Source organism: Heteronotia binoei, chromosome 3 (assembly GCF_032191835.1).
Source record: "Heteronotia binoei isolate CCM8104 ecotype False Entrance Well chromosome 3, APGP_CSIRO_Hbin_v1, whole genome shotgun sequence".
In the NCBI taxonomy this organism is placed as follows: domain Eukaryota; kingdom Metazoa; phylum Chordata; class Lepidosauria; order Squamata; family Gekkonidae; genus Heteronotia; species Heteronotia binoei.
In genome coordinates this window covers 119,875,639-119,901,648 of record NC_083225.1, presented here as the reverse complement: position 1 = coordinate 119,901,648, position 26,010 = coordinate 119,875,639, and the positions used below count along the sequence as shown (strand labels likewise).

The 26,010-nt window shown below is 43.9% G+C and overlaps 1 protein-coding gene across 12 annotated transcripts in view; it reads right to left on the bottom strand.

Annotated features, from left to right (window-relative positions):
- ROBO2 (roundabout guidance receptor 2) overlaps window positions 1-26,010 on the bottom strand; it is a 1,840,872-nt gene that overhangs the window by 214,720 nt on the left and 1,600,142 nt on the right. For all 12 annotated transcript variants that reach the window (XM_060234422.1, XM_060234419.1, XM_060234423.1 and 9 more), the window contains exon 8: window positions 21,989-22,160. In XM_060234422.1, the coding sequence (XP_060090405.1) occupies window positions 21,989-22,160 (172 nt within the window). The remainder of the gene's footprint in view (window positions 1-21,988; window positions 22,161-26,010) is intronic.

Here is a 26,010-nt window from a genome sequence, read left to right as displayed (position 1 = left end):
ATCAGGTGTCATAAGTTGGCTACTTAGTAAGAAGCACAAAAATATGCTTTTAAAAACTGACTATTTTTTTTCTATCAGCATTACTTTGAGAAGGAAATCAGATCAGAGTTTCAAGTGGACACACTGTCAAGAGGAAAATGAGTGAAGTTGCTTCTATCTGCCTCTTCCAAGTCTACTGGTGGAACACAGAGAAGGGTAGAGTTTGCCAGGGGAAGAAAATAAGAGGCAAGCACAGACAAAAGCTAAAAGGGAGCCCAGCTCCCCTCCTTCACCCAGCCTCCCCCCTCTCTCCCTGTAAATGAGGAAGGAGGGGACACCTCAAGGCTTCTCCTGAGGGACTTCTTGATGTTGTCAGTGCAGCAAATTTATTTCCCTTTGCCTAAGGAAGGACTGTGCTGCTGCCCCCATTGCCTTGGGGGGAAAAATAGATGTATTGAAACTAAAGTAGAGTGAAGTAGGGCAGCAAACTCTAATAGAGCAGCAGTAGTGGTGATGGGGAAGGGATAGGGCCAGTGCTAGGCTTTTTGGTGCCCTAGGCAAGACTACCTATTTGCGTCCCTCCCACCGCCCTCTCTGCCCTTCATCCAGTACCTACCTGTGGCTCGCTCCCCAATGCCCCTGAATCCTTTCCTCACATCAGGGGCAAAGGAGGTAGTTGTTGCCCTCCAAACATAAGAATACAAAGCATCATTACTATGACACAGTGTTCTCTCTATACCCTGTGGCCCCTGTTCCCTAAAAGCAGCATTTCAGGGAGTATTTTGGTCTGTAGCCATAGAAAGGAGGTGAGATAATTGTGCTGTATGACTGAATTGACTAAACTATTCATAAGCAAAATGTATGCCACCTTTTTGTTTGCCAAACGAACATATTAAATAATCAGTTTCATCTCTGTGAACAATAGTCTTGAAACCAGTTGGCTGTAGATGGGTGTGGCATTTGAACTAACCTCTAAGCAGGGGTGTCAAACATGCTGCCTGGAGGCCACATCAGGCCCTCAGAGGGCTCCTATCAGGCCCCTGAGCAACTATCTGTCATCTGCTTCCTCTCTCTCTTGCTTTCTTCTGCATAACAGCTTGCTTTGCAAGGCTTGCTCAGTTGCACAGGATCTACAGAGGAAAACCTCTATGTTCTCCATTGGCTGAGCCTCCTCCCTTGGGGAGGAAGGCAGAGTTTGTTTTTCCAGGCTCTCTCAATCACACAGCAGAGCTACTGAGCTAAGTTCCTTCTATTGGCTGAGGATCCTTCCCCTCCTGGGGAAGGAAGGAAAAAGCCAGAGCTTCCTTTGCCCAGTTCCCTGGATCCCATGAGAGAAAGACAAAGAAAGCATCTTTAAGACCATTGCTATGTTGGATACATATTGCTATTGTATTTGGGGGTTCTTTTGGCAGATAGATATTTTGTGTCTTCTTCAAGCCTGTGATTGTTTACATTCATTTAAGTGGATGCTGAACCAGATCCTTCTGAAAATTAATGGCCCCAGCAAGCCTTTTTTTTTCTTCTCAAAATGACTATACTCTTAAAGACTTGGTCAAGTAGGTGTGCATTGACAATTGTTCACCACCAAAACATAGGGTTGCCAATCCCCAGTTGGGGGCAGGGGATCCCTCAGTTTGGAGGCCCTCCACCTGCTTCAGGGTCATCAGAAAACAGCGGGGGTGGGGGAAGGGAAATGTCTGCTGGACACTCCATTATTCCCTACGGAGATAGATTCCCATAGGGTATAATGGTGAATTGATCTGTGGGTACCTGGAGCTCTGGAGGGGCTGGTTTTTTAGGTAGAGGCACCAAATTTTCAACATAGCATCCGGTGCCTCTCTTCAAAATACCATCCAAGCTTCAAAAGCATTGGACCAGGGGATCCAATTCTATGAGCACATGATATGTATATTTGCAGATCTTAAGGTGAGTATTCTAAAAGTGAATTTCAAAATCAGACACAGCAAGAGACCTCTGAGATACCACTATAACCACTGGCCAACTCCCATGTTTTCCCGAGTTTGGCCCAGTCCATGGGCATTGTTTTGGGGGGGGGGGTGCTCCCTAAATTTATGGGGAGGGAGCTTCTCCATAAATTCATAGGTAGTGATAATGGAGGCCCCTCCCTGTGATGACACTGGTTCCTCCCTATGATGTCACTGGATCAAATGCCTCTGGCTGGGCCCCAGCCCCCCCCCCAGGAAATTGAAAAGTCTACAGCTGTTTTAAGTATTTTTTTAAAAAAATCTTTAATTGTGTTTGTCTGTGTCCTTTATAAAGTTTACATCTCTGCTACTGAATCTTGGCTTGGCCTGATATGGCCTGGCCCAACTTGGCATGGCCCGGCCCAACAGGTTATCCGATCCAGTCCTCATAACAAATGAGTTTGAAATCCCTACAGTCTACAGAGATGTGGGGCAGAAATTTTTCCAGTGCTTTATCTGTTCATGGAAAAATGTCCATTTCTAAAATCTCAATTGTTTTGCAGAACTAATAATGAATGGATGTGGGGTCGTCACAAGTCTGTTGAGACTTTCCATCTACTCTCTCCATTCAACAGCACGCATGCTTTTATGGAACTTTCCCATTTGAAAAACAATCTAACTGGAGATTTCCACTCTCTGATAGGCGCAAAAGTTGAAATGGATAGAAGCACCTTAAAAAGCCATGATTATTTAACATACATACATACACCCATACCATTTCTTTTTTCTTTCCATATAGGACAAGAGTGTCCACTTGTAATATATAAAGCAACCACAAGGGTCGGGGTCTAGGAAAACATATCCTAAAACCTATATGCAAAAAAGCAAAACTTTTCACACTCCTACACAGTTCCCATTGTCTATCCAAAAGCAGGACCTCTTTGTCTAATACAATTTTGGAACTTAAAAAACAAAAACAAATGAACAAAGCACATCTATTCAGAAAGCATAAGAAAAACAAGACTACACTTTTTAAAAATTTATTCCAGTGCAAGTATTTTCCCAAATACTTTCCCTGCCAGAGGCAGAAGACACTTTTATTCTGCAAGTGTGAGAGGAACCATATATAACCACACTGATTTCTTAAAACAAAGGAACAAACAAACCCCTCATCCCCTAGATTGCCCGTAGACTGCCCTCCCCCTCTCTAGACCTGTGAACAGCATCACAGCAGACCACCATTAGATATATACTAACCCAATTCTACAAAAGACAACCTTCCCTGAATCCACGGAACCCTTTAAAAACAGTAAGAAAGAAAACTGCAGAGGCACTAGCCCTGAAATTCACCCTTCTCTCCTCCTCTTTCCAAACCCTCCGGGAGGGTCTTCTAAGCACTTCTCACCACCTCTCTTTCTCTCTCTCTAGCACACAAAAGCTTACATTCTGAGTAAAACTTTGTTGGTCTTAAAGATGCTACTGGGCTCCTACTTTGTCCTACTGCTTCAGACCAACACGGCTGCCCACCTGGATCTCACTCTCTTTCTCTCTCTCATGCATTCCTTGGAAAAGAAAGGCAGGAAGCAGGAGAAGAGGACAACAAGAGCTCTGCTGGGTGAAGGAAAAGGAGGGGTTGCACCTTGGGTAGAAAAGGAAGCAAAATAACTGGCTCAGAGAAAAGGCAGGCTAACTTTAACGGTTGCCGAATTTCTTCAACAGGCCATGGAAATCCGACAGAGACTGGCTCTGGAATGACCATATCTTATTTGTTTTATTCATTTAATTTTGTTAAACTTGAAATTACATATATTTTACTCATTTTATGTACATTAGCTCCCCTGCGTACTCCAGGATTTTAGCTCCCCTGCATACTCCAGGATTTTATATTACTTATATTCTTATTTGTACTGCTAAATCTTATTTGTACTGCTAACTGCCAATAAAGGCTTGTTGTTGTTGAAAAGGCAGGAGTGAAAAGCAAGAGCTTGAATTCTGTGCTGGTTTTTGCAGGGCATGGTGGTTGTCTGCAGGGTGAGCACGCACGTCCCCCTCTTTTCTCCCAAACCTGGTACTTGCTAGAAATTGCGATCCCAGCCTGCATACCTGCAAGAAGGATAATGCAGCTCTCTCTGCATGCTTGCTTGGGAGTCAAACCCATTAGAGGGGGGGGGAGCATCCAGGGAACAAGGCACAGCAGCTGCTGAGGCAGCTGGTGGGTGATGGCAGGGAAGGAGGACATCTTGCAGACCTCTCCTTGAGCAGAGGCTGTGGCAATAACAGGGAGGTTGGAGCACTGGGGGAGGGGGGCAGGGAAGGCTTGGGAGAATGGCGGGGAGAACAGGAAGACTTTAAGGAAGCAACGCAGGCTCCCTCTCTCTCAGCGGGGTCTTTAAATGGGGAGGGAGGCAGATGGGGGGCAGTTTTGCTGCCATGGCAAAAGTAACCTGTGGGTGGCTGGCTTGCTCCCCCCACCCTCCCCCCAGGAACCGCCCAATTTGGCGGCCCCTACCAGGTGCCGCCCGGGGCAAGCACCCCCCTCTGCCCCCCCCCCTGAATCTGGCTCTGCTTCCCAGACAACTTGTTTATGACTAAAAATACAAACATCAGGTTATACAAATGAAATTAGATCGTTCCTTGGTGTTAACGCAACTTCATCTATTGTCATATGACCTAGTTACTTAGCATCTATTCTGATCAGAATCCAAATGAAAGTATTCTGAAATTTAATACTAAAACAGCAACCAAGTAACCAAAACAGCAACCAAAATGAGAACTGGTGGAAAGGAGAGAAGGAAGAGGATCTATGAGAAACCTATGGAGAAGAGGATCTAAGAGAAACCTATGGAGGTTTGCAGGAAACGAAAAAGAAAATACTGGGTAGGAGGCAATGAGTTGCCTCTTTCAGGTCCTTTTGGGTTTGCACTTGTCTATATACTAATAGTGAACTTGGCCAAATCTAAGGATACTTAAAGCCAGTGACTGGAGCTGTGAGCAGAGAAGCCAGGTCTTCCTACAAATCTGAAAAGGACCCCAGATTTCCAGGAAAATCTGAAATCTTAAAAAAGGGAAAAAATCCCAGACACTGGTGGTTCAAAAAATCTGAAATGATAAAAAGAGAACCTGCAGCTTTAAGAAATAGAATCCACAGATTTCTAGACTGGGTTTCTGAGTAAAAAGGCAGGGGGAGAGGGGAGGGTCCTTTCCAGGACTGTTTGTCAGGTCCAGGTTGGAAAATTCCTGGGAGATTTTGAGGTGGAGGGGAGGAGGAGACTCAGCAGAATATAATGCCATAGAGGCCACCCTCCAAAGCAGTAATTCTCTCTAGGGGGGCAAATTTCTGTCATCTGGAGATCCACTGTAATTCTAGGAGATCTTTATGTCCCACCTGGAGGTTGGCACCCTGGTCTTTCAGCAACCACTGGGTGCAGAGAATATAGTGGCTGCCAGGAGGAGGGAAAGGGGAAATAATGTGGGGAGAGCTATAAGGGGAAAAAGAGGTGCCCCACACAAGTCCTTGAAGCCTCTATCATGCAAGTGGGCCTGGTACCACACAACTAGGACAAAGATTTCCTAGGTATAAACTGATGAAGAGAAAGCTGAAGATGGGATTCTGATAAAGATAGGTTGGCTCAGTGGGAAGGAGATAAGGAAGCAGGGAAAGGAGCTTTGGGGGGAGGGGTAAATTATACGCCTCCTACAAGTCCTTGTGAGTTCCTGCTTGTACCATTCTAAGTCCATTGACCTCAATGCTATATATAGAAAGAGATCTGCTTAAGATGGCATTGTTAAAATGCTATAGAAAACCTTCCTTTAATTTAGCGACCAATGAGAAGCTCTGAAGCACCAGACTGTTAATAGCTTTACCTTTCATGCATGCAAACTTATTACAGCATTCCTTTAAAAAAATCCAATTGCCCCCATTCTGGATATCTGGAATAAGTGTATTTAAGAACGAGATCCTAACTGAACAGCTACAATTAGTCATCTAGGTAGTAACGTTAGCTTTAAAAAAGAGGGTCAGCCTATGTTAGAGAAATATTTAACTTTAACTATTTGTAAATTTCATCTGAGATAGGTTCCTGTTTTGGTATTTTGACCTCCCCCTTTTAAATATTCCAGCCTTTGGCATCTGATTAGTTTTTACTACTCAAATAAGTAGATCATAATCCTCTAAATGTGGCTGTTCAATAAAGTAATTGAGAGTCTCCTGGTCAGATGGAATCTTCATTTTCAAGAGTATTATGGGTGAAAGATGACTACAGGTTTCCATGACACTAAGGCTAAAGATAAATGAACACGTAAGTGTTTCAGTGACCTGAAGACAATGATAATGGCTTTATAAGTATAAATCCTATGTTCAAAGTTCTTGAATTTCCAGAGTTGTCAGATTTTTTAAACACTTCACTCAATATATTGTGAACTCATTTTTAAAAAGACAGTTTGCATATGAACAGCAAAGCTTGCTTTTAACACTCAATATTTGTTTCAATTCAAAATACATTTCTTTTGTCTGTATTCACATTCTGATTTCAAAACTATGAATGTTCATTTCACTGCCCTTAACATTAGCATTTCAGTTTCATATACACAGACTTATGAATATATAAAGATATCTTATCTTTACCCTCTATCAGTCCACCTGTCTGTTATATTACTTCTAAGAGCTGATATAATTGCTGTGGTGGTATTATTTCTGAAAGCTCATATAATTGCAAAGTCACAACTAAGTTTGTTTGGGGATGTTAGAACCACAGTACTCATTTGGCAGGCCATTTTAGGGCATGGGCTCCCACATATGTACAGCTGTGGTGGTATTACTTCTGAGAGCTCATATAATTGCATGGTCACAACTCAGTTTGCTTGGTTTGGGCATAGTTAATTACGGTAGCAGTTTAGTTCAATAGTTCAGTCCGTCTATCTATCTATCTATCTATCTATCTATCTATCTATCTATCTATCTATCTATCTATCTATCTACATTTACCACTCAAAGTAATTATATCATTTGTGGCTGATAAGTTTGTTTGTTCTTAAGTAACAAGGAAAAAATAATGGTAATAAATTGTTATACTAATATTAAGTTAATTTTTACATATGGAATTGGGGAATCAGTTAATGATGGCATTCCAGATAAGCTATGCTCAGTCTGGTATGATTTGGCTGTGGAACTGGTGAGATCATGCGATACTGGAGCCATGTTGCCAAAAGCAACATAAAATCATCCTTTCCTTTGAAACTGGTTCGCCTGAGGGATTTTGAGTTCTTAGATTTTCAGTTTCAGGGCCAGTTTCGCTTTGACAAGGCACTTCCCATGAGTTGCTCAACCTTTGAGAGAAGTGATGCATTATAATAATAATAATAATAATAAATAATAATAAATTTTTATTTCTATCCCGCCCTCCCCACCTCAGCAGGCTCAGGGCGGCTAACAACATTTTATAAAAACATACAATAATAATAATAAAACCTTTAAATTTAACAATATAAAACAACAACAATAGACTTAATAACATTAAAACCAGTTCAATAAATAGAGTTATTCTGCGGTATAGTTCTTCAACCGCGTTGGCGGCTCCTTAATTTCTGATCTTCCTAACAGTCCGGGTGTGCAAATTTGAAGAGGACGGTCTTGCAGGCCCTGCGGAACTGCTCAAGGTTCCGCAGGGCCCGCACCTCCTCGGGGAGTCGGTTCCACAGAGTAGGAGCCGCAATCGAGAATGCCCGTGCTCTGGTGCTCTGATATTTTATCTCCTTCGGCCCGGGGATGGTCATTAGATTTTTCCCGACTGACCTCAGTGCTCTCTGGGGTTCGTATGGGGAAAGACGGTCCCTCAGGTAGGCAGGTCCTCGGCCATATAAGGCTTTAAAGGTAACGACCAACACTTTGTACTGGACTCGGTATACAATCGGCAGCCAGTGCAGTTCACGCAGCCCCAGCTGTATATGCTCCCGTTTTGGGAGTCCCAGCAACAGCCTGGCTGCCGCGTTCTGCACTAGCTGCAGTCTCCGAGTCCGGCACAGAGGTAGCCCCAAGTAGAGGGCATTACAGTAGTCTAATCTTGAGGTGACCGTTGCGTGGATCACTGTTGCGAGGTCCCGACGCTCGAGGAAAGGGGCCAACTGCCTTGCCCGCTTCAGATGGAAGAATGCTGACTTGGCAGTGGCTGCTATCTGGGCCTCCATTGATAGTGAAGGCTCCAGTAAAACACCCAGGCTCTTTACCTGGCGCGCTGCTTTCAATAGCGCACCATCGAAGGCCGGGAGAGCTATTTCCCTTCCCAGAGCGCCGCGACCCACGCAAAGGACCTCTGTCTTCGCTGGGTTCAGTTTCAGCCCACTCAGCCTGAGCCATGTCGCAACAGCCTGTAAAGCCCGGTCGAGATTCCCTGGTGCGGAGTCGGGCCAGCCGTCCATTAGTAGATAGAGCTGGGTGTCATCTGCATATTGATGGCAACCCAGCCCAAACCGCCGGGCAATCTGGGCGAGGGGGCGCATATAGATGTTGAACAACATCGGGGAGAGAACTGCTCCCTGAGGCACCCCGCAATCCAGTGTGCGCCTCCGGGACCGTTCCCCCCCAATAGCCACCCTCTGTCCCCGACCTAGGAGAAAGGAGGAAAGCCATTGCAAGGCCGACCCCTCAACCCCAATGTCGGCGAGGCGGCGCGTCAGTAGCCGATGGTCGACTGTATCGAATGCAGCCGACAGATCTAACAACATCAGCACCGCAACGCCGCCTCGATCCAGTTGCCGTTGGAGGTCATCCACCAAGGCGACCAGCACCGTCTCCGTCCCATGGCCCGGCCGGAAGCCCGACTGACATGGGTCCAGGACAGAAGCATTCTAGATGATTTTGTTTTTGCAGGCCCAGCAGGGAAATATTAGCGTGTTTGGTTGCTGGTTGTATTCCAAAAACTGGCAGTGGAAAAGGATGTTCAGATGGCTGAGGAAAAGACTGAAGGCTTGACTCATTGCCTATCATTTTGGGTAGGGATGGGCATGAAAGAGAAACAAACTGTGGTTCGAGCATGAACTGGGCTGGTTTGTAGTTTGTTTCAAACTGCTTCATTTGATTGAATCATTCTCAAACAAAAAAACAAACCACATTTTTCCATGGTGGTTCATTTGGTTCATTTTTGCAGTTTGTTCTCTAGACAGTAGGGTGCCAATTCTATCAATTCCTAGGCAATGCTGGGGGTGGACGTGTGGAGAGCCCTAGAAACACCCCAAAAAGTTGTCCATAGCTTCATTGGCAGCTCTAGGAGCCAGCCTATCCTGCTCTGTGGAAGCAGATTATATACCAGTATAATGCCACACCCGACTCAGGTACTTTCACTTTGCAGCACAAAGAGAGAAGAGTTAGTTCAGTTGTTGTTTGTTGCTTGGATGATTTAAGGGAGGCTTTTGAGGGACTCCTTTTCCCCCCACCCAGTGGGACAATTTTTTAAACATGCCTCCCAGCTGGGATGAAGTTCCTTGCTATGGTTTCAGGGACTGAACCTGAAGCTAGAGCTCAGCTTTCCTGGGAACACTTGGTTGAGGGAGGGGTGTATAACTTGGATATCCCAAATCCAATATTCACCAGACTTGAAGGGCTGGTGGAGGAGAGCCTGCTGAAGACTTCCTGTGGCTTTGGCATCTCTAACTTTCAAGGGGGCTGTTCTACCACCTCTCAAACAAAATGAACCATAAACCAGTTAAAGAAATCAAATGAACCATGAACCAATATGAACCACCAGTTTGAGTAATTAAAAGAAACACAAACCAATATGAACCAGCATTTTTCCAGTTCATGCCCATCCCTAATTTGGGGCATTTAGTATTTTGTTAACACATTAACAAAGGCTTGTGGGGATACAATTGACAGTTACAGGAAGTTATTATAAAGTATATGTGAGACAAGAAAGGTTACCCTAAAGCAGTTACAAGTTGCTTTAGGGCATCTGAACTTTGCATCTAAGATGACAGCACCAGGCAAGGCTTTCCTTAAGTGTCTGGCTAGTGCAATTAGGGGAGTGAAGAAGCCTCATCACCTGATCAGGTTATCTTCCATTTTAGATCCCCACCAGTCCGGCTTTCGCCCAGGCCATGGGGTGGAGACAGTGTTGGTCGCCCAGGTAGATGACCTCCAGTGGCACCTGGATCGAGGTGGCTCGGCAGTACTAATGTTGTTAGACCTATTGGCAGCGTTTGATATGGTCGACCATCGGTTGCTGACCCGCTGTCTCGCCGACGTGGGGATTCAGGGGTTGGCCTTAAAATGGCTTTCCTCTTTCCTTGATAGTCGGGGACAAAGGGTGGAGATTGGGGGTGAACTGTCCCGGAGACAAGCACTTGACTGTGGGGTGCCTCAGGGGGAGGTGCTCTCCCCAATGTGTTTAACATCTATATGCGCACCCTTGCCCAGATTGCCCAGAGGTATGGGCTGGGTTGTCACCAGTACGCTGATGACACTCAGCTCTAACTGCTGATGGATGGCCGACCTGACTGTGTCCCAGAAAATCTGGACCTGGCGCTGCAAGTCGTGGCTGGATGGCATAGGCTGAGTAGACTGAAGCTAAATCCAGCGAAGACAGAGGTCCTTTGCCTGGGTCGCGGTGGTCTGGGAAGGGAAATTTCTCTACCGGCCTTTGACAGTGTGCCACTAACAATGGCGCACAAGGTCAGGAGCTTGGGGATACTACTGGAGCCTGCCTTGACAATGGAGACCCAGATAGCAGCCACTGCTAAATCCACATTCCTTCATCTTAGGCGGGCAATGCAGTTGGTCCCCTTCCTAGAGCATGGCAACCTGGCAACAGTGATCCATACAACGGTCACCTCGATGCTGGACTACTATAATGCCCTCTACATGGGGCCGCCCCTGTGCCAAACCCAGAAGTTGCAGCTAGTGCAGAACGCTGCGGCCCGGCTGTTATTAGGGGCTTCCCAGGCAGGAGCACATTCAGCCGGGACTGCGGGAACTGCACTGGCTGCCAGTAGTATACCGGGTTCATTACAAGGTGATGGTTATTACCTTTAAAGCCTTATATGGCCTAGGACCTATCTACCTTAGGGACTGTCTCTCCCCACATGTTCCCCAGAGAGTACTTAGATCTGGATCACAAAATCTGCTAGTAATCCCCGGGCCGAAGGAGGCCCGACTGAAATCGACCAGAGATAGGGCCTTTTCAATTACATCCCCCTGCTGGTGGAACAAGTTACCGGATAAAGTGAGGGCCTTGCGGAACCTTGGGCAGTTCTGCAAGGCCTGCAAGACTGTCCTCTTCCAGTTAGCATACAACTGACTGGCGTTTCAGAACTTCGGGGGAAGCCCGTCACCATCAGATTAACACCAAATTAATAGACTGTCTCTGTTTCTTCTGTCTTAATTGTTTTAACTACTGTAAATTATTGAATATGTATTTTAATAATTATTAATTTTATTGTTCTATGTTTACATGTCGTAAGCCACCCTGAGCCCGCCTCAGTGGGGAGGGTGGGATATAAATCAAATAAATAAATAAATCTGGTGTAATGAAGGCAGATGCCCACATATGGTACTGACTAAAGATTTGGCTTAGTACTGACTAAGGATTTGGCTCTCTATTTATTTACCTTAAATTTGTATGCCGCCCACTCCACACATGGACTCTGAGTGGCTCACAATCATAACATGATTGTGTAGCTATTGCAGAGTGAGGAGAGCTTGTTTGCCCAGGAGTAACTGCTGGCCCCACCCTCTGATGTTGCTCTGGCTGTTGAGTCAGAGGTGGGTGGGGCTTGAGCCTTTAATTGCAAGGCTCATCCTTACCAGAGGCAGAAGTGGCTCAGCTGCAGTAGAAGTTGCTTGGATCTAGAACAGAGCTGCTGGTAAGGTGAGTGAGACCTGATTTGCTTTTCTAAAACTGTTGGGGAGCATTACCTAGAGTTGCTGTGGGAGGTAACTGTGGAGTGGTGCCTGCTTGAGAGGGGTGCCTGCTGGAGAGGGGTTTCTGATTGCTTTTGTGTGTCTTTTGTGTAGCTGTTGCTGAGTGAGGAGGGCTTGTTTGCCTGGGGGTAATTGCTGGACCCACCCTCTGCTGTTGCTCTGGTTGTTGAGTCAGAGGTGGGTGGGGGCTTGAGCCTTTAATTTGCAAGGCTCATCCTTGCCAGAGCAAGGAGTCTCCAGTCACCACCACCTTCCTCTTCCTACGTTGGGGAACAGAAGCTCCAGGCTTCTTATCCACAGGATCCTGAGAAACTTTCTTCAAGCTTCGTGGAGGCTAGGGAAGTAGCCCTTGTTCCTATGGCTCAGAATCAGTTACTGTGGGGAGATCCTGGAACCTATTGCTGAGCAGCAGGAGCTCAGAACATCTCCTGATTTTCTTTCTCCTTTGGGTTACATGTTTCCAGGAACCCTCCTTCTGTGTTGGGTCCTCTTCTAATTGCTGAGATACCATTTCCTGTGGATAAGAAGCCTGGAGCTTCTGTTCCCTTGCTCAGAGGGATGGAGCCCAAAGTGTGCCGACTGGACTTGTCATCCCAAGAGGTCTGCTGTCTGCCAGGTGCACGCATCCAGCACGTGACAGAAAGGATTGAAAGACTTATCAAGCCCACGGATTACTATCCTTTCGTGCTGATCCACATGGGAACGAACAATACTGCCTGTCATAGCCTTGAACGTATTAGAAAAACTATGTGGCTCTTGGTCAAAAGGTGAAGGAACTGGGCGCACAGGTTGTGTTCTCGTCAATGCTTCCTGTTGAAGGCCGTGGCTTAGGACAAAAAAGAAGAATACTTCAAATAAATGACTGGCTACGTCGATGGTGTCGTCAGGAAAGATTTGGATTTCTGGACCATGGCTTACACTTTTGAGATGGTGGTCTTCCATCGGGAGATGGTTTGAACCTTACAGTGGTAGGGAAAAGGGTGCTTGGTAACAGCCTTGCTAAACTAATAAGGACGGCTTTAAACTAAATTGTATGGGGGAGCGAAACAATAATTCAAAGCCTCGTATGATACCAGAAACTGGGGATAAGAACATTAAAGATTTGCAAAGAGTGGTGCATACGCTAGGTAATGTTAACTTGCAGGCTTGTACGGAAACTAAACCCTCGGGATGCATAAAACGTGGATTCCTATGTCTCTACACTAATGCACAGAGTATGGGAAGTCCTAACACAGGAAAGAGACTATGATATAACAGTCCTTACTGAAACTTGGTGGGATGACACTCACAACTGGAATATTAGGATTCAGGGGTATAATTTATTTAAAAGGGACAGACAAATGAGAAAGGGCGGAGGCGTAGCTGTATATGTGAAGGAGGTATATACTTGTGAGGAAATATGTGAATCTGAGCATGGCAGCTCAGTTGAGAGTCTCTGGGTAAAAATAAAAGGAGTAAGAAATAACAGTGATATTATGGTGGAGGTCTGCTACAGACCACCAATCCAGGCAGAGGACTTGGATGAGATACTCCTACAACAGATTGCAAGTTGTCCAAGAGAAGGGACACAGTGATCATGGGAGATTTCAGTTACCCTGACATCTGTTGGAAGTCCAACTCTGCTAAAAATGAAAAGTCAAATAGATTCTTGACTTGCCTTGCTGACAACTTCCTTTTCTAGAAAGTGAAGAAGGAAACAAGGACTTGGACTTGATTCTCACCAACAAGGAAGAATTGATTGAAGTAGTGGGCACCCTGGGCAGTAGTGACCATGTGATTTTGGAATTTACAGTCTTAGGGAAGGGGAAAGCTATACGTAGTCAGACTTATAGGTTGGACTTCAGAAAGGCAAACTTCGAGAAATTTAGAACTATGCTGGGTAAAATCCCATGGTCAGAGATAATTAAGAGGAAGGGGGTTCAGGAGGGGTGGGAGTTTCTTAAAAGCGAAATACTGAAAGCACAATCACAGACGATTCCTATGCAAAGATCGCACCCAAAGAATACTTGTGAATGGTTCCTCATCCTTTTGGAGAGGAGTGACGAGTGCCTCAAGGATCTCTCCTTGGACCTGTATTGTTCAACATCTTTATAAATGATTTGGATGAAGGAATAGAGGGAATGCTTATTAAATTTGCAGATGATACTAAATTGGGAGGGGTTGTAAACACAGAAGAAGACAGAAACAGGATACAGGATGACCTTGACAGGCTGGAAGACTGGGCCAAAATCAATAAAATAAATTTTAACAGGGATAATATAAAATTCTCCATTTAGGTAGGAAAAATCCAACGCATGGTTATAGGATAACATGATCACCATCTTCAAGTACTTGAAGGGCTGTCATATAGAGGATGGTGTGGAATTGTTTTCTGTGGTCCCGGAAGGTAGGACTAGAGCCAATGGGTTGAAATTAAATCAAAAGATTTTCCGGCTCAACATTAGGAAGAACTTCCTGACCGTTAGAGCGATTCCTCAGTGGAACAGGCTTCCTTGGGAGGTGGTGGGCTCTCCTTCCTTGGAGGTTTTTAAACAGAGGCTAGATGGCCATCTGACAGCAATGAAGATCCTTTGAATTTAGGGGGAGGTGTTTGTGAGTTTTCTGCATTGTGCAGGGGGTTGGACTAGATGACCTTAGAGGTCCCCTCCAACTCTATTATTCTTTAACACAACGATAACAATACCTTATGATTTTAAAAGCAGAAACACATACAAACGATTTATAAGTTTAAAACTTAAAAAAAAAACCTATAAAATTTCTTATAAAGGCAGTCTAGCTTCATTATAGTTCTTAATTCTCTTCATTGCTCTATTAGGTGTCTGATCAATGGATGGTAATATTCAGCAACATACTAATGGCAGCTCCTCATGCATTAGTTACTGTAGGACTGCCAGAAAAGATCAGTTTTACAGGCCCTGCGGAATTGGGAGAGATCCTGCAGGGCTTTCGTGGCCTCTGGAAATGCGTTCCATAAATAAGGGGCTGCCACAGAGAAGGCCCTCGCCCGTGTAGAGCATAATCTGGCCTCCCTTGGTCCAGGGATGGATAACAGATATTGACTTTCTGAATGCAGTGCTCTCTGGGGTATATGTGGCGAAAGGCGGTCCCTTAGATAGACAGGTCCATGGCCATATGGGCTTTAAAGGTCAACACCAACACTTTGAAGTGGATTTGGTACACAATAGGCAGCCTTTCTAGCAAAGTTTAATGTGGTGTTTTTCTGGAGACAGTAACATATCTTGGGGTACTATCTTGTTTCCAGGAGCAGCATTTTCAAGAGTTGGCTCCTGATGTGAACCATGGCCTGGCACTGATGCGAGCTGAGCTGTGGTATCTTGGGACTTGAAGTGTGGCAGGAAATAATGGTCTCATTGGCACCAGGCACAAAGATGGCCTATGACAAGCAATGTAAGTAGTTTCAACTCTTTTGCATCCAGCAAGGCTTAGAGCACGTTTGTCCTTTGCTTGTGGATTATATTGAGAGATTTATGATTCACTTCAAGAATAAGGGTTTGGTATCTAGAACTATTAAGGGCTATCTACCAGCATTAGGATTTGCAGGTAGGGCTGTAGGTTTTAAGGACAATTATGGGGATTTTAGGGATAGATAAATATTAGAAGGTTGGTTGTCAGAGCAGCCATGTGTCAAGGATACATAGTAGCCCATGACACCAGGAATTATGCATATTTTATTGGCAGGGTATGGAGACAGTTGTGTGATGCATATGAGGCACCTTTTCAAGGCAGTTGCTGGGATGGACTGTGCTTTAAAAGCTCATAACTGCCATATAAACATGTGATGCACTGTGAAGGGTTAATGCCTCAAAGAGACTTTGAGTGACAGAATGCTCAACAGGATTTCATTGGATAGCATCAGTTGAGAAAAAAGAGCTGAAGAGTTTTCAGTTTAGTAATGACTGATTGGGAAGGTTGGCAAGGAGGAGTGGGAGGATCGCTGAAGATCTAGATTTGGCCCAGAAAAAGGGACAGAGCTTCTAGTTTAGAGATATAATTCCCTGCCCAGTTGAAAAGGGAGATAGCTCTAAAGAGTGGAATGATCCCTGATTTGTTTCAAGAAGGAATTTGGGTACCTTTGGAAGCCTGAAGAGTCATACTGATTTCCCAGTAGTGTTGCTTTGCCCTCAGGCTTCTGTTTTCCCTGGCCCTTGTGGTTGATTTCCCACCAGTTGCTCTGTGGGATCAACGTTTTGACGCATGGTTCCCTCCAGTTTCCTCTGCAGCTTTTAATGCTGTCTTTTAAGGATTAATAAACCACAAGGGGAACAGGAGGGAGTCTTGTGTCAAAATGTGCCCATGGAGCAACTGGTGGGAAATCGATTACTTGTGCCAGGGGAAAACAGAAGCCTGGGGGTGGAGCAATGCTAGTGAGAAATTGGTATCAGTTAAACTCAAGGACATATACTGGAGTGTTTAGCAAACACCAAAACCAAAGCCTCTGATCTCAAAGATTCTAAGACTTTGTGAGAAGCTTAAAACTCTCAGTTGCTGGAAACATATTAACTGGAGTTGTGAATTAGCCAAGTTATCCCTGATTCCACCTGACCTTTTCCCTTCTGTGCTGAAAAAAATATTTTATTCTTGAATTTTCAAAAGCCTCTCCGTTACCATTTTCAGAAGTATAAATTAAGGAGGTGATCTTGTCACTTTCTTAAATTTCCTGGGCATAGTCAGCATTGAATTACAATAACATGACAGGTTGGGACACCCATAATCCTTCAAATAAGATGAAAATAGATAAAGAGGTTGATCGGCCAGAAAGGGGGAAAAAATGGAAGAGAAATGCTGCGTGTAATGGAGAAAATACAGTGAGTTCACCATAGTTGTTTTAACAGCTTTTTATGCAGAGTTTATGAACATCCTGCTGGGATGTTTCCCAGGCAGCCCTGCAAGTTGAGGAGTTGAATCTGGCTTAGGGTGAGAACTGGTTGATGTGTAAATCCAAGACTGATCAGCATGACTGGGGTGCCACAGTGGTCCTTAGTACAGCAGGTGAGACATGGCTATGACCCATGCAAGTGCTATCTGAGTTCATGGCATCAAGGGGCTCTTTTCCAACATGCCAATGGAACCCTGCTAATTCAATTCCAATTTTGGCTGGTGACTAGAGGTGTTTTGGCAGTAGCAGGCATATCAACAGCTGAATATGACACCCATTCACTTCTCTTCTACAGCAGCCAGTTTAGGACTGTCTGAACCAGACGTTCAAAGAACTGCGATATGGAAAACAAAAGCTTACAAGTCATATATATGTACAGGGCCTGCAAGACAGAGATGTTCTGCCAGGCAGTTGATTGAGGACAGCAATGGGGCAGTATAAAGCCTGGCGCTCGCATCCGCCCTCATCCCCTCCTCACTCTTTCACACCCCCTCATCTTAAGGGGCTTGTGGGGAAAGATGACATTTTCCATTATCTTGGACAGTTTACTGCTTGATGTTTTTAAGTATTTTAATGTTGTTTTAACTTATTTATTGTACTTGTTTTTCTGCTGTAAACTGTCTTGAGTGCTATCTGCAGGGAAGAGCAGCCTAATAGATGTAGTAGTGGTAGTAGTAACAACAGCAGCAGCAACAACAACAGATAAGCTGCTTGATTTTATTTTTCAGGTCCATGAATACTGAGGATCCCAGTCAGAGCAATAGTGCTGGGACATTCCATCATATTCTGTGCCAGCAGATAGGCTGGTGACAGTAGAATCAGGATGCAGTTGGGATTATACACCCTCCTGAGTGTGCTGTGGTATTGCAGAAGAGGGATGTGGAAACCAACAGCTACCTTCTTTCCACCAGGTTCTGAGAGACAACAGTTGTCCTGAGATCCTGACATTGAACATGAGTGAGGATGACCCAAGGATTCACTCTTAGGCACAGAATAATTAGGGATTTAAATAGGATAAGGGAGTTAATACTGGGAGTCATGATCTTTTGGTCTGAGCTTTTACAGAGGTGGGTCTGGAAGGGAGCAGTTAAGCTCCTGAGGATCAAAAGAGCAGAATGCAAATTAGATTTGGCTGTCCATAAGGCTGTTTTGGATGCCAATGGGGCTTACATCCCACACCAGGCAATTAGATTTAATCTGCCTCATATTTTTAGAATGATGGGGTCCATCTCTCTACAGAGGGATGCAACTTGTACTTAGCTGATCTATGCCAAGGCCTGCTTTAAGTTATTCTTTGCAGGTGAGGCAAGGGGAGTTAAGCAAGGCTAACCCTCTTATTTGGTGGGGATAGGGCAGGTTGATCATTTATGTAGGGATAAACTGTGAGCACCCTGAGCCATTGGGCATAATGGAGGATGTGTCCTGGACAGACCATTACTTGCTGGATGGTGAGATGAGGCTTGGGAAGGAGCACATTTGGTAGGGCCATAGCCAGGATGTAAAGTTTTTTGGGGGGGCACAGGCACACAATTTTTGTTTGGGGCATCTGGGGGGCCAGGAAGCCACCAATAGCCACTACCCCCACCAATAACTCTTCCCCAGCTGCCTCCTGGCAAGGTGGTGGGGTCATCGTCAGCATCATGGGTGTGGAGCAGCAGCAGGGGTGTCCTTGGGGCCACTGGCAGTTGTTTGGAAGCTGTTCCATGGCAGCAGAAGTTAAGGCGAGTTTTCAGGGGCTCCTCTGCGGCATGAGGCAAAGTCAGGGACCTCCCTTCTGCACTCCACCTCCTTCTCTGTCAAGCGATGGCCCTGATGGCAGTGCTGAAAAATTGTGGCAGTGCCTAGCCTTGGCTGCCTGGCTCACAGGCTCATTGCCGGCCAGGTAACTGCAGCAGCAGCGGGCAGGGTGGCAACGGCTGGGACCATCATACAGGGCAGGCTTCAGCGGCCTGCTCCTGATTTGGTGGCTGCTACTGCTCCTACTCCTCTTGATGGAAAAGGGGCTGCTTCCTTCCCCAGGACGGACAGACAGAGGAAAGTTCAGAAGCAGCCACTTGGCAGTCAGGTGAGAAGGATCTCACCAATTGCCCTCCGAGCTGTACAGAAGGGGGGTTAAATGAAGAGGCTGGGGTCCCCTGGGGCTATGGGCCTGACTTTTGGTGCTGAGCAACATTTTCCTGAACATGACAGTGGCTTAACAGTGCATCAGGTAGGACTCTGGGGTTGAGGCTGGGCACCTCTCAGCACTTAATGTGAGGTGAGGATGAGGCCAGCAGTAGCCACTGGCTTAGTTCAGAGCCTGGGTGAATTTGCCAGAATGAAGGTAGCCATGAACAGGCTGCCTAGTGCATTCCACCCCTCAATTCAATAGTAGTATAATTAATTGATAACACAGACCATAAATTTGAATAATTTTTCTTGAATCTTCATTTAGGGTACTGGGACAAAAGTATTGGTCTTTTTCTACAAGCTACTACATAAAAAGATACTATTTTAATGACAAATATGGATTGCAGACATAAATAGAAATTAGTCATGTCTATAGAACCAGAAGTATAAAACAATAATAAATTCAGCCAACAAGAGTGAATAGTGAATAAATTACAGGAAATTGAGTTTGGTTTTTAATATTGAAGTGCACTAAAAACTAAGCTGTATAGAATTAATAATTGAATTTTGTATATTACAATCATCCTGACAGGTATATTGAAGCTTTTAGTATATTTGCATAATGTGCTATTATAAGACTGAGATGCTTACTTAATTTTCTTTTGAAGAAAATTGCCTGGACTGTCTTAATTTTTAAAAATGATTTCATATTCCATGAGACACAAAGAAAATGTACTTATATGGTGGTGTTTCAAGAAAGTACATCTGAATTTTGAATATATTAAAGAGCTCTCATCACAATTCATAATCAGCAAAATTCAGTCAGCTCAGCACATTTTATTACCGCTAGTACCTCTTCTCATATGAACACTTGTGCTTAAAATATTTTCAGTTGAGCCTTAAAAATGTAACCACTTAAACACAGCTATATAAGGTATAATTAAACACTTGCTTTTCTACTCATGTCATGTGGTTTTGTTCTGCGCTACCATTTGAATTGGATGAGAAACTAATCTAGAATTCAAAAAATGTATCAAAAATTAAAGTGATAAATTATCCCTATTAACTCATTAACAAAAGAGAAAGCATGGGACTAAGGAGAAAACCTGAAATCACCATCTGAACACCAGAAAGCTAATTCCAAAAATCTGCCAATATAAGATTCAGAATAAATTGTATTTTCTGCCTTTGTAGGTAGCCTCATATCAACATAAAACAGGGAAATAAATGAATAAATTCTTTAATAAATATGATCCATTGGTACCTTATAATACAAGACCAGTCTTATGCTATACTTCTACTCTTCCTGAATTACTTAAGTTTTTCAGACCAGCAACAGAATTTCTAAGCATAATTATGCTCAGACCTCGGATTCAGCAGGAGCTCACAGAAGCACAGTTTCTGAACCTTTCTGTGGGTTCCCCCTCCTCCTTCCCTCCTTGCCCATTGAATAGTAGGTGCAGTTGCATAACAATCCCTGGATGAGCTCTACCACCTATTTTTCCACAAAACAACCCTGATTATGCTAAGGCATCCAAACGCAATTATCCATACAACTTGGGGCATGCGTAACTAATGCAGGATTGCAGTCTAAATACATTGTAAATATTAAACGTTCTGGTTGCAGAGAGCATCTTAAGCATTACCACTATTTCATTATTCATAGCCACTATGTGTTACAGGAAATATATTATATATAAAGATAAATGCAGATAACTCTGTATAAGCTGCTCTGAACTTCTTGGTGGAAAAAAAGTATATCAACTTAATGAAAATGAGTCAATGAATGATAAATAATAATTATATGGTTTCCTCTCTGAAGCACAGATTTCACTTAATGACTACTTGAATAGAGGAAAACCAAAGAAAACTCAGGAACAGATAACCGGCCAGAAGACTTGACAGAAGGAAAAATTTCTCATCATTGATATCCTTGAACTTGACTTGCTCCTTTCAGCTCTTAATGCAGTAAATCTTTTCAGCACCAGCAGGTGCAAACATTAACAGCTCAATGTCCTCTTGGCCAATATTTGTGTGCTCTATTTATTCCAATCACAGCCATGGTACTGAATCAGACAGCACTGCAGACAGATTTTAAGAAAATACTGCTCTTCCATTAATTTTAAATGTCCTTTTAATCTACATGTAAATTTGAGTTGTATGAAAATGCATCATTTTGTCATCAAGTGTGAAAGAGAGGGTAGAGTGAAGAGGTCATCAAATGAAGGTTAGACTTTAATCTCCAGAAACTAGCAGCACACTTGTAAAGATGCAAGGATAAGGAAGAAATGATCTTTCATTGTCATAAAAACACTCTTTTGAAAAACAAAGAAAACCTATCAAACCCATGTTCAGAACACCAGTATGCTGCCGAAGTTCTCTACCTGTAATTCATTATAAATATGCAGTAGTGAAAACTCAGATTATTTAGAATTAGTCTTTTTTTTCAAATGTTCATAAAACATTCAGATCTCCATAGGACTGGTGAAATCAAATACTTATGTTAATTGAACTCTGCTAGTAAGTATTTGAAGAGTCTGTTAAGACCAGGAATATTGTGGTGTTAGAATGAAATTTAGTGGTTTACTACACAGAAATTTTGGTTTCATTATCTTTAGTAATGTTAAGAGTTCAAATTCTAAGAAGAATATTAATGGCAACAACGTTAACAGAAGAAAATCAAAAGCACTATGCATGCACGTGTATTGCAATTCTCCATCTCCCTGTTCTAAGTGAAACACATTAAAATGGATAGCTGAAGAATGAATCCTGCTTCATTGATGCCTCAGCAACTGATATTGCAATAGCAAGCATTATATTCAAACAAAGTTATGAAGGAGCACGAAGTTGGCTAATTAGTTCTTTTATAGTGTATCTGTTTTATAGCAATTGTAAGCCAATGGGAAAGACAGCTTTGAAACTGAACCTTCAATTTTTGCAGTTAATAAGCTGCAGGAAAAAATAACTATTTTAAAAGACAGGGATCTTTGTCACTTGGACATTATTAACTTGAGGTTTATCAACTGGTAGCTAAATCAGGAGATACTACATATGAAGAGATAAAAGGTATGATCCACTCCCCCCATATGGGTAATCCATTACACCTATGGCTACAAAATAAATTTGTGTTATAGATAAAAAATATCAGCAGACATCTTAATATCTTACCATCTGTAACTTCCAACTGAGCTTTTGCTAAAATACTCCCAGCAACAGTGAGCGCTTGGCAGATGTAATAACCAGCATCAGATCTCTGGATATTGGTAATAGTGAGATCCCCTGTAGGTGACACAGAATATCTGCTGTTGGGCTGGAGAGGCTGGTTTGGAAAGAGAAGGTTCTGCCAAGAAAAAGAAAAGAAAAAGCACAACATTTCAATACATGACATATGAGCCAACAATAATTCAACAAGCAAATGTATATATGTATTTATTTAGTAAATTTATATTCTGCCCTATGCTGCAAATGGGCTCAGGGTGTATTACAACATAATCAGCACTTAAAACATTAACATCAATAAAAATATATTAAAGCAGATAGAAAACCCCTGGTTCAGAGCAGGAGACAGAAGGGTGTAAGTTTAGAACAGTTTTCGGCTGGCCAATAATTAATGATGTCATATTTCAAGTGGGCTGTTGAAGATACTTCACAAGGGAGACCAGTTTAGTTTAATTTGGATGCCCACTGTCTCACCCAAAGGCCTGGAGGAACAGCTCCATCTTACAGTCCCTGTGAAAAGGTAGCAGATCTTGCAGGGCCCTAACCTCTAATGAGAGCATGTTCCATCAGGCCAGGGCAGAAAAAGCCCTGGCCCTGGTCGAGGCCAGATGGACATCCTTAGGGCTAGGGACAACCAGGAGATGTTGATTTTCTGAGTGTAAAGCTTGTCGGGGCACATACGGGAGAAGTGGTCCCTCAGATATGTCGGTCCCAGGTTGTGCAGGGCTTTGAAGGTCAATACCAGAACCTTGAAACAAAACAAGTACTCAATAGGTTGCCAATACAAATGGCATAATGCCAGCCGAATACCTGCCCGTACAGCCAGTGCCATTAGCGGGTGCACTGCTGCATTTTGCACCAACTGGAATTTCCAGCTTAGTCCCAAGGGCAAGCCCGTGTAGAGTAATCCAATCTGGAAGTGACCATTGCATAGGTCATTGTAGCTAAGTCCAGAGGGAAGAGCTAGGGTGCCAGCTCTCTGATCTGTTGAAGATAGTAAAAGACCAACCTGGCAAGTGTAGTGACCTTGGCCTACAAAGAAAGTAAGGCAAACAGGACCACTTCCAGGCTTTTTACCTTCTGGGTTGGCACAAGTGATGTCCCATCCAAGGCTGGAAGCTACTCCACCCTGGCTCAGGTACAGGACCTCCATCTTTATTGGATTAAAATTCAGCCGGCTCTGCTGCAACCACTCAGCCATGTTCTCCAAAGGCTCAGTCAGGAAGTCCAGGGCTGAGTCTGGGCAACTGTCCATCAACAAATAGAGCTAGTTGTTGTATGCATACTGGTGACAACCCAACCCAAACCTCCAGACTAACTGGGCAAGGGGATGCATATAGATGTTAAACATCATTAGTGAGAGAACTGTCCCCTGGGGCACACCACATTCAAGTGGGTGCCACGAGGAGACCTGCTTGCCGGGTGCTACTCTCTGTTCCTGATCACAGGGAAAGGGGGAAAACCACTGTAAGGCAACCCCCTGAACTCCTATGTTGGAGAGGCAGTGGGTCATGAGATCATAATTGACTGTGTCAAAAGCCTCTGTCAAATCTAAGAGCAACAGCAGCACTGACCCACCTTGATACAGATGCCTCCAGAGGTTATCTGTGAGGGTGATTAATGCAGTCTCCATTAATTATTCTGTGAGGGTGATTAATGCAGTCTGGCCTGGGCAGAAACTGGGCTGAAATGGATCAAGGACAGATGAGTCTTCCAGGAAAACCTGGAACTGTTCAGCTACCGCCTTCTCAACTACCTTACCCAGAAACAGGATAGATACTGGGTGGTAGCTGGCTAGGATCATAGGGTTGGTGTTGGGCTTTTTTCAAAAGTGGACAAATCACTGCCTCCTTCAAACTCTCTGGGAAAGTCCCTGAAGGAAGGGACAAGTTGACAATTTCACACAGAGGATCCCGGATACCATCCCTGCATTCTTTAATCAGCCAGGATGGACATGGATCAAGAAGACAGGTGGTTGGCTTCACAGTTGACAGGATACTGTCGACATCTTTCTGAGAGAGCCAGCTGAAGTGGTCCAAAATTGGACCTGAAGACGGACAAGGGACTTCCAGTTCCCTTACTGAAGCTGGTAAGTCCTGGTGGAGAGGCAGGATTTATCTGCAAAATAAGTCACAAAAGCTTTTGCTTGCCTGATGGCAATGTAGTTAACAATCAAATTGTTCTAAATAATTGGGCCAGGTGCAACTTTGCAGATGCAATGGAGGCTGCATAGAACTCCATTTTGGCAGACTTTGTTGCCATCATATAGATCTTCATAAATGTTCTATAAAAAGCTCTTGCCTCTCAGTCACAAACACGCTACCAAACTCACTCTAGTAGTCTCAGCTGCCGCTTCATCCTCCACAGCTCCAAGGTATACTTGCTTTGATAATGCAGTGGAAAGGACACTTGGGGGGGGGGGGGATATCATTGATGGCTGTGGAGAGTCGCAAATGCCAATCCACTACCTTCACATCACCATCGCATTATTGCTGTAGGGTTTTCAAGGCAAGGGGCATTCAGAAATGGTTTGTTATTGCTTGCCTCCATGTCATGACCATGGTATTCCTCGGTGGTCTCCCATCCGAGTGCAAAGGCCAACAATGTTTAGCTTCTGAGATTTGATGAGATCAGGTTTGCCTGAGTTATCCAGGTCAGCAACTGTACAGTAGTATTAATAACCAGAAATGTTGTTGAATAATATAGCTATTCTTTATTATTTATTTACATTGAGAAAGAAGAATCCATAAGGAACTTTCTGTACAAAGAAGAATCCACAAGGAACTTCCAGTGCAAAGTAAATATAACACCAGGAAATAGTATTTTATTAAACAGAATGTGAAGCTGTTGGCAGTTACAACCAGGGGTGTGCATTTGGTTTCGCTGAACTGAATACAACCTGAAATAACAGCTGATTCAGTGGAATTCGATTCTCTTATAGAGCAGTCCCGAATACTGCCAAATTGATTTAGCAGCTATTTGGCTCCATTATACCTTGTGGGTCATTAAAATCAATGGCAAAATCTCATAGAGAATGATCTGGGGGCTGGGGAAAGGGGTTTGAGGGAGACATATCAAATTTGCAGTGCAGCTGCAGGAGCCTCTCCCCCAGAGAACCTCCAAGTTTCAAGAAGATTGGACCAAAGGGTCCAATTCTAGGGGCACCCAAAGAGGGTGCACCCATTCTCCATGCTTTCTTATGACAGGGAGAAAAGGTGTCAATTTCCCCATGGTGGGAAAATTGACACTGAGGAGGAGGGGGTTTGAGGGAGAGGCACCAAATTTACAACCTAATAGTGACCAGCCTGGTGGCACAACCCTACCAACTACTGTTTAGGAGCTGAACCCAGTGCTCTTGTGGCCTGGGTATACCAAAAGATGAATGGACACAAATATGAAATCAAGATTTAAAAAACTGAGCAACCTGTTTTACTGCAACATAATTTCAGTCAATGGAATCCCCAGGCAACCAAAGAGGTGCTCCCATTCCCTCCATGGCTTTCTAAGACAAACACATTTTTATTTAAGTATAAGCTTCAGTGTGTAAGCACACTTTTTCAGATACATTGCAATAAAAAGTACATGTGCCCAAGTTCATACAGTGAATCAGATTTCCTCAAATACTACACGCAGGTAAGGGTGGGTTAGTTGCCAGAGAGAGAGCTGGTTAGAGTCAAGATGCATAAGTAACAGAGCAATAAACACAACATTGGAAAAACACATTTGCTAGGACATGTAAATGGCAGCAAATTGACATTCAGAAAATAACAATATTAAAAACAGGTGTGAGAACCAAGTCTGAGTTCAGTGACCCCTTTAAGACCAAGTTAAAAGTCCATGTATAAGCAAGAAATGAGTGATTTAGCTTGTGTAGTGAGATAAGAAGCCAATATTTTTGTCGGGCCCTGGGGGTCCCATTGACCTGAGTTCTGTAACGAGTGCAAAGATTGTAATTGAGCAGTCTCCTGTTC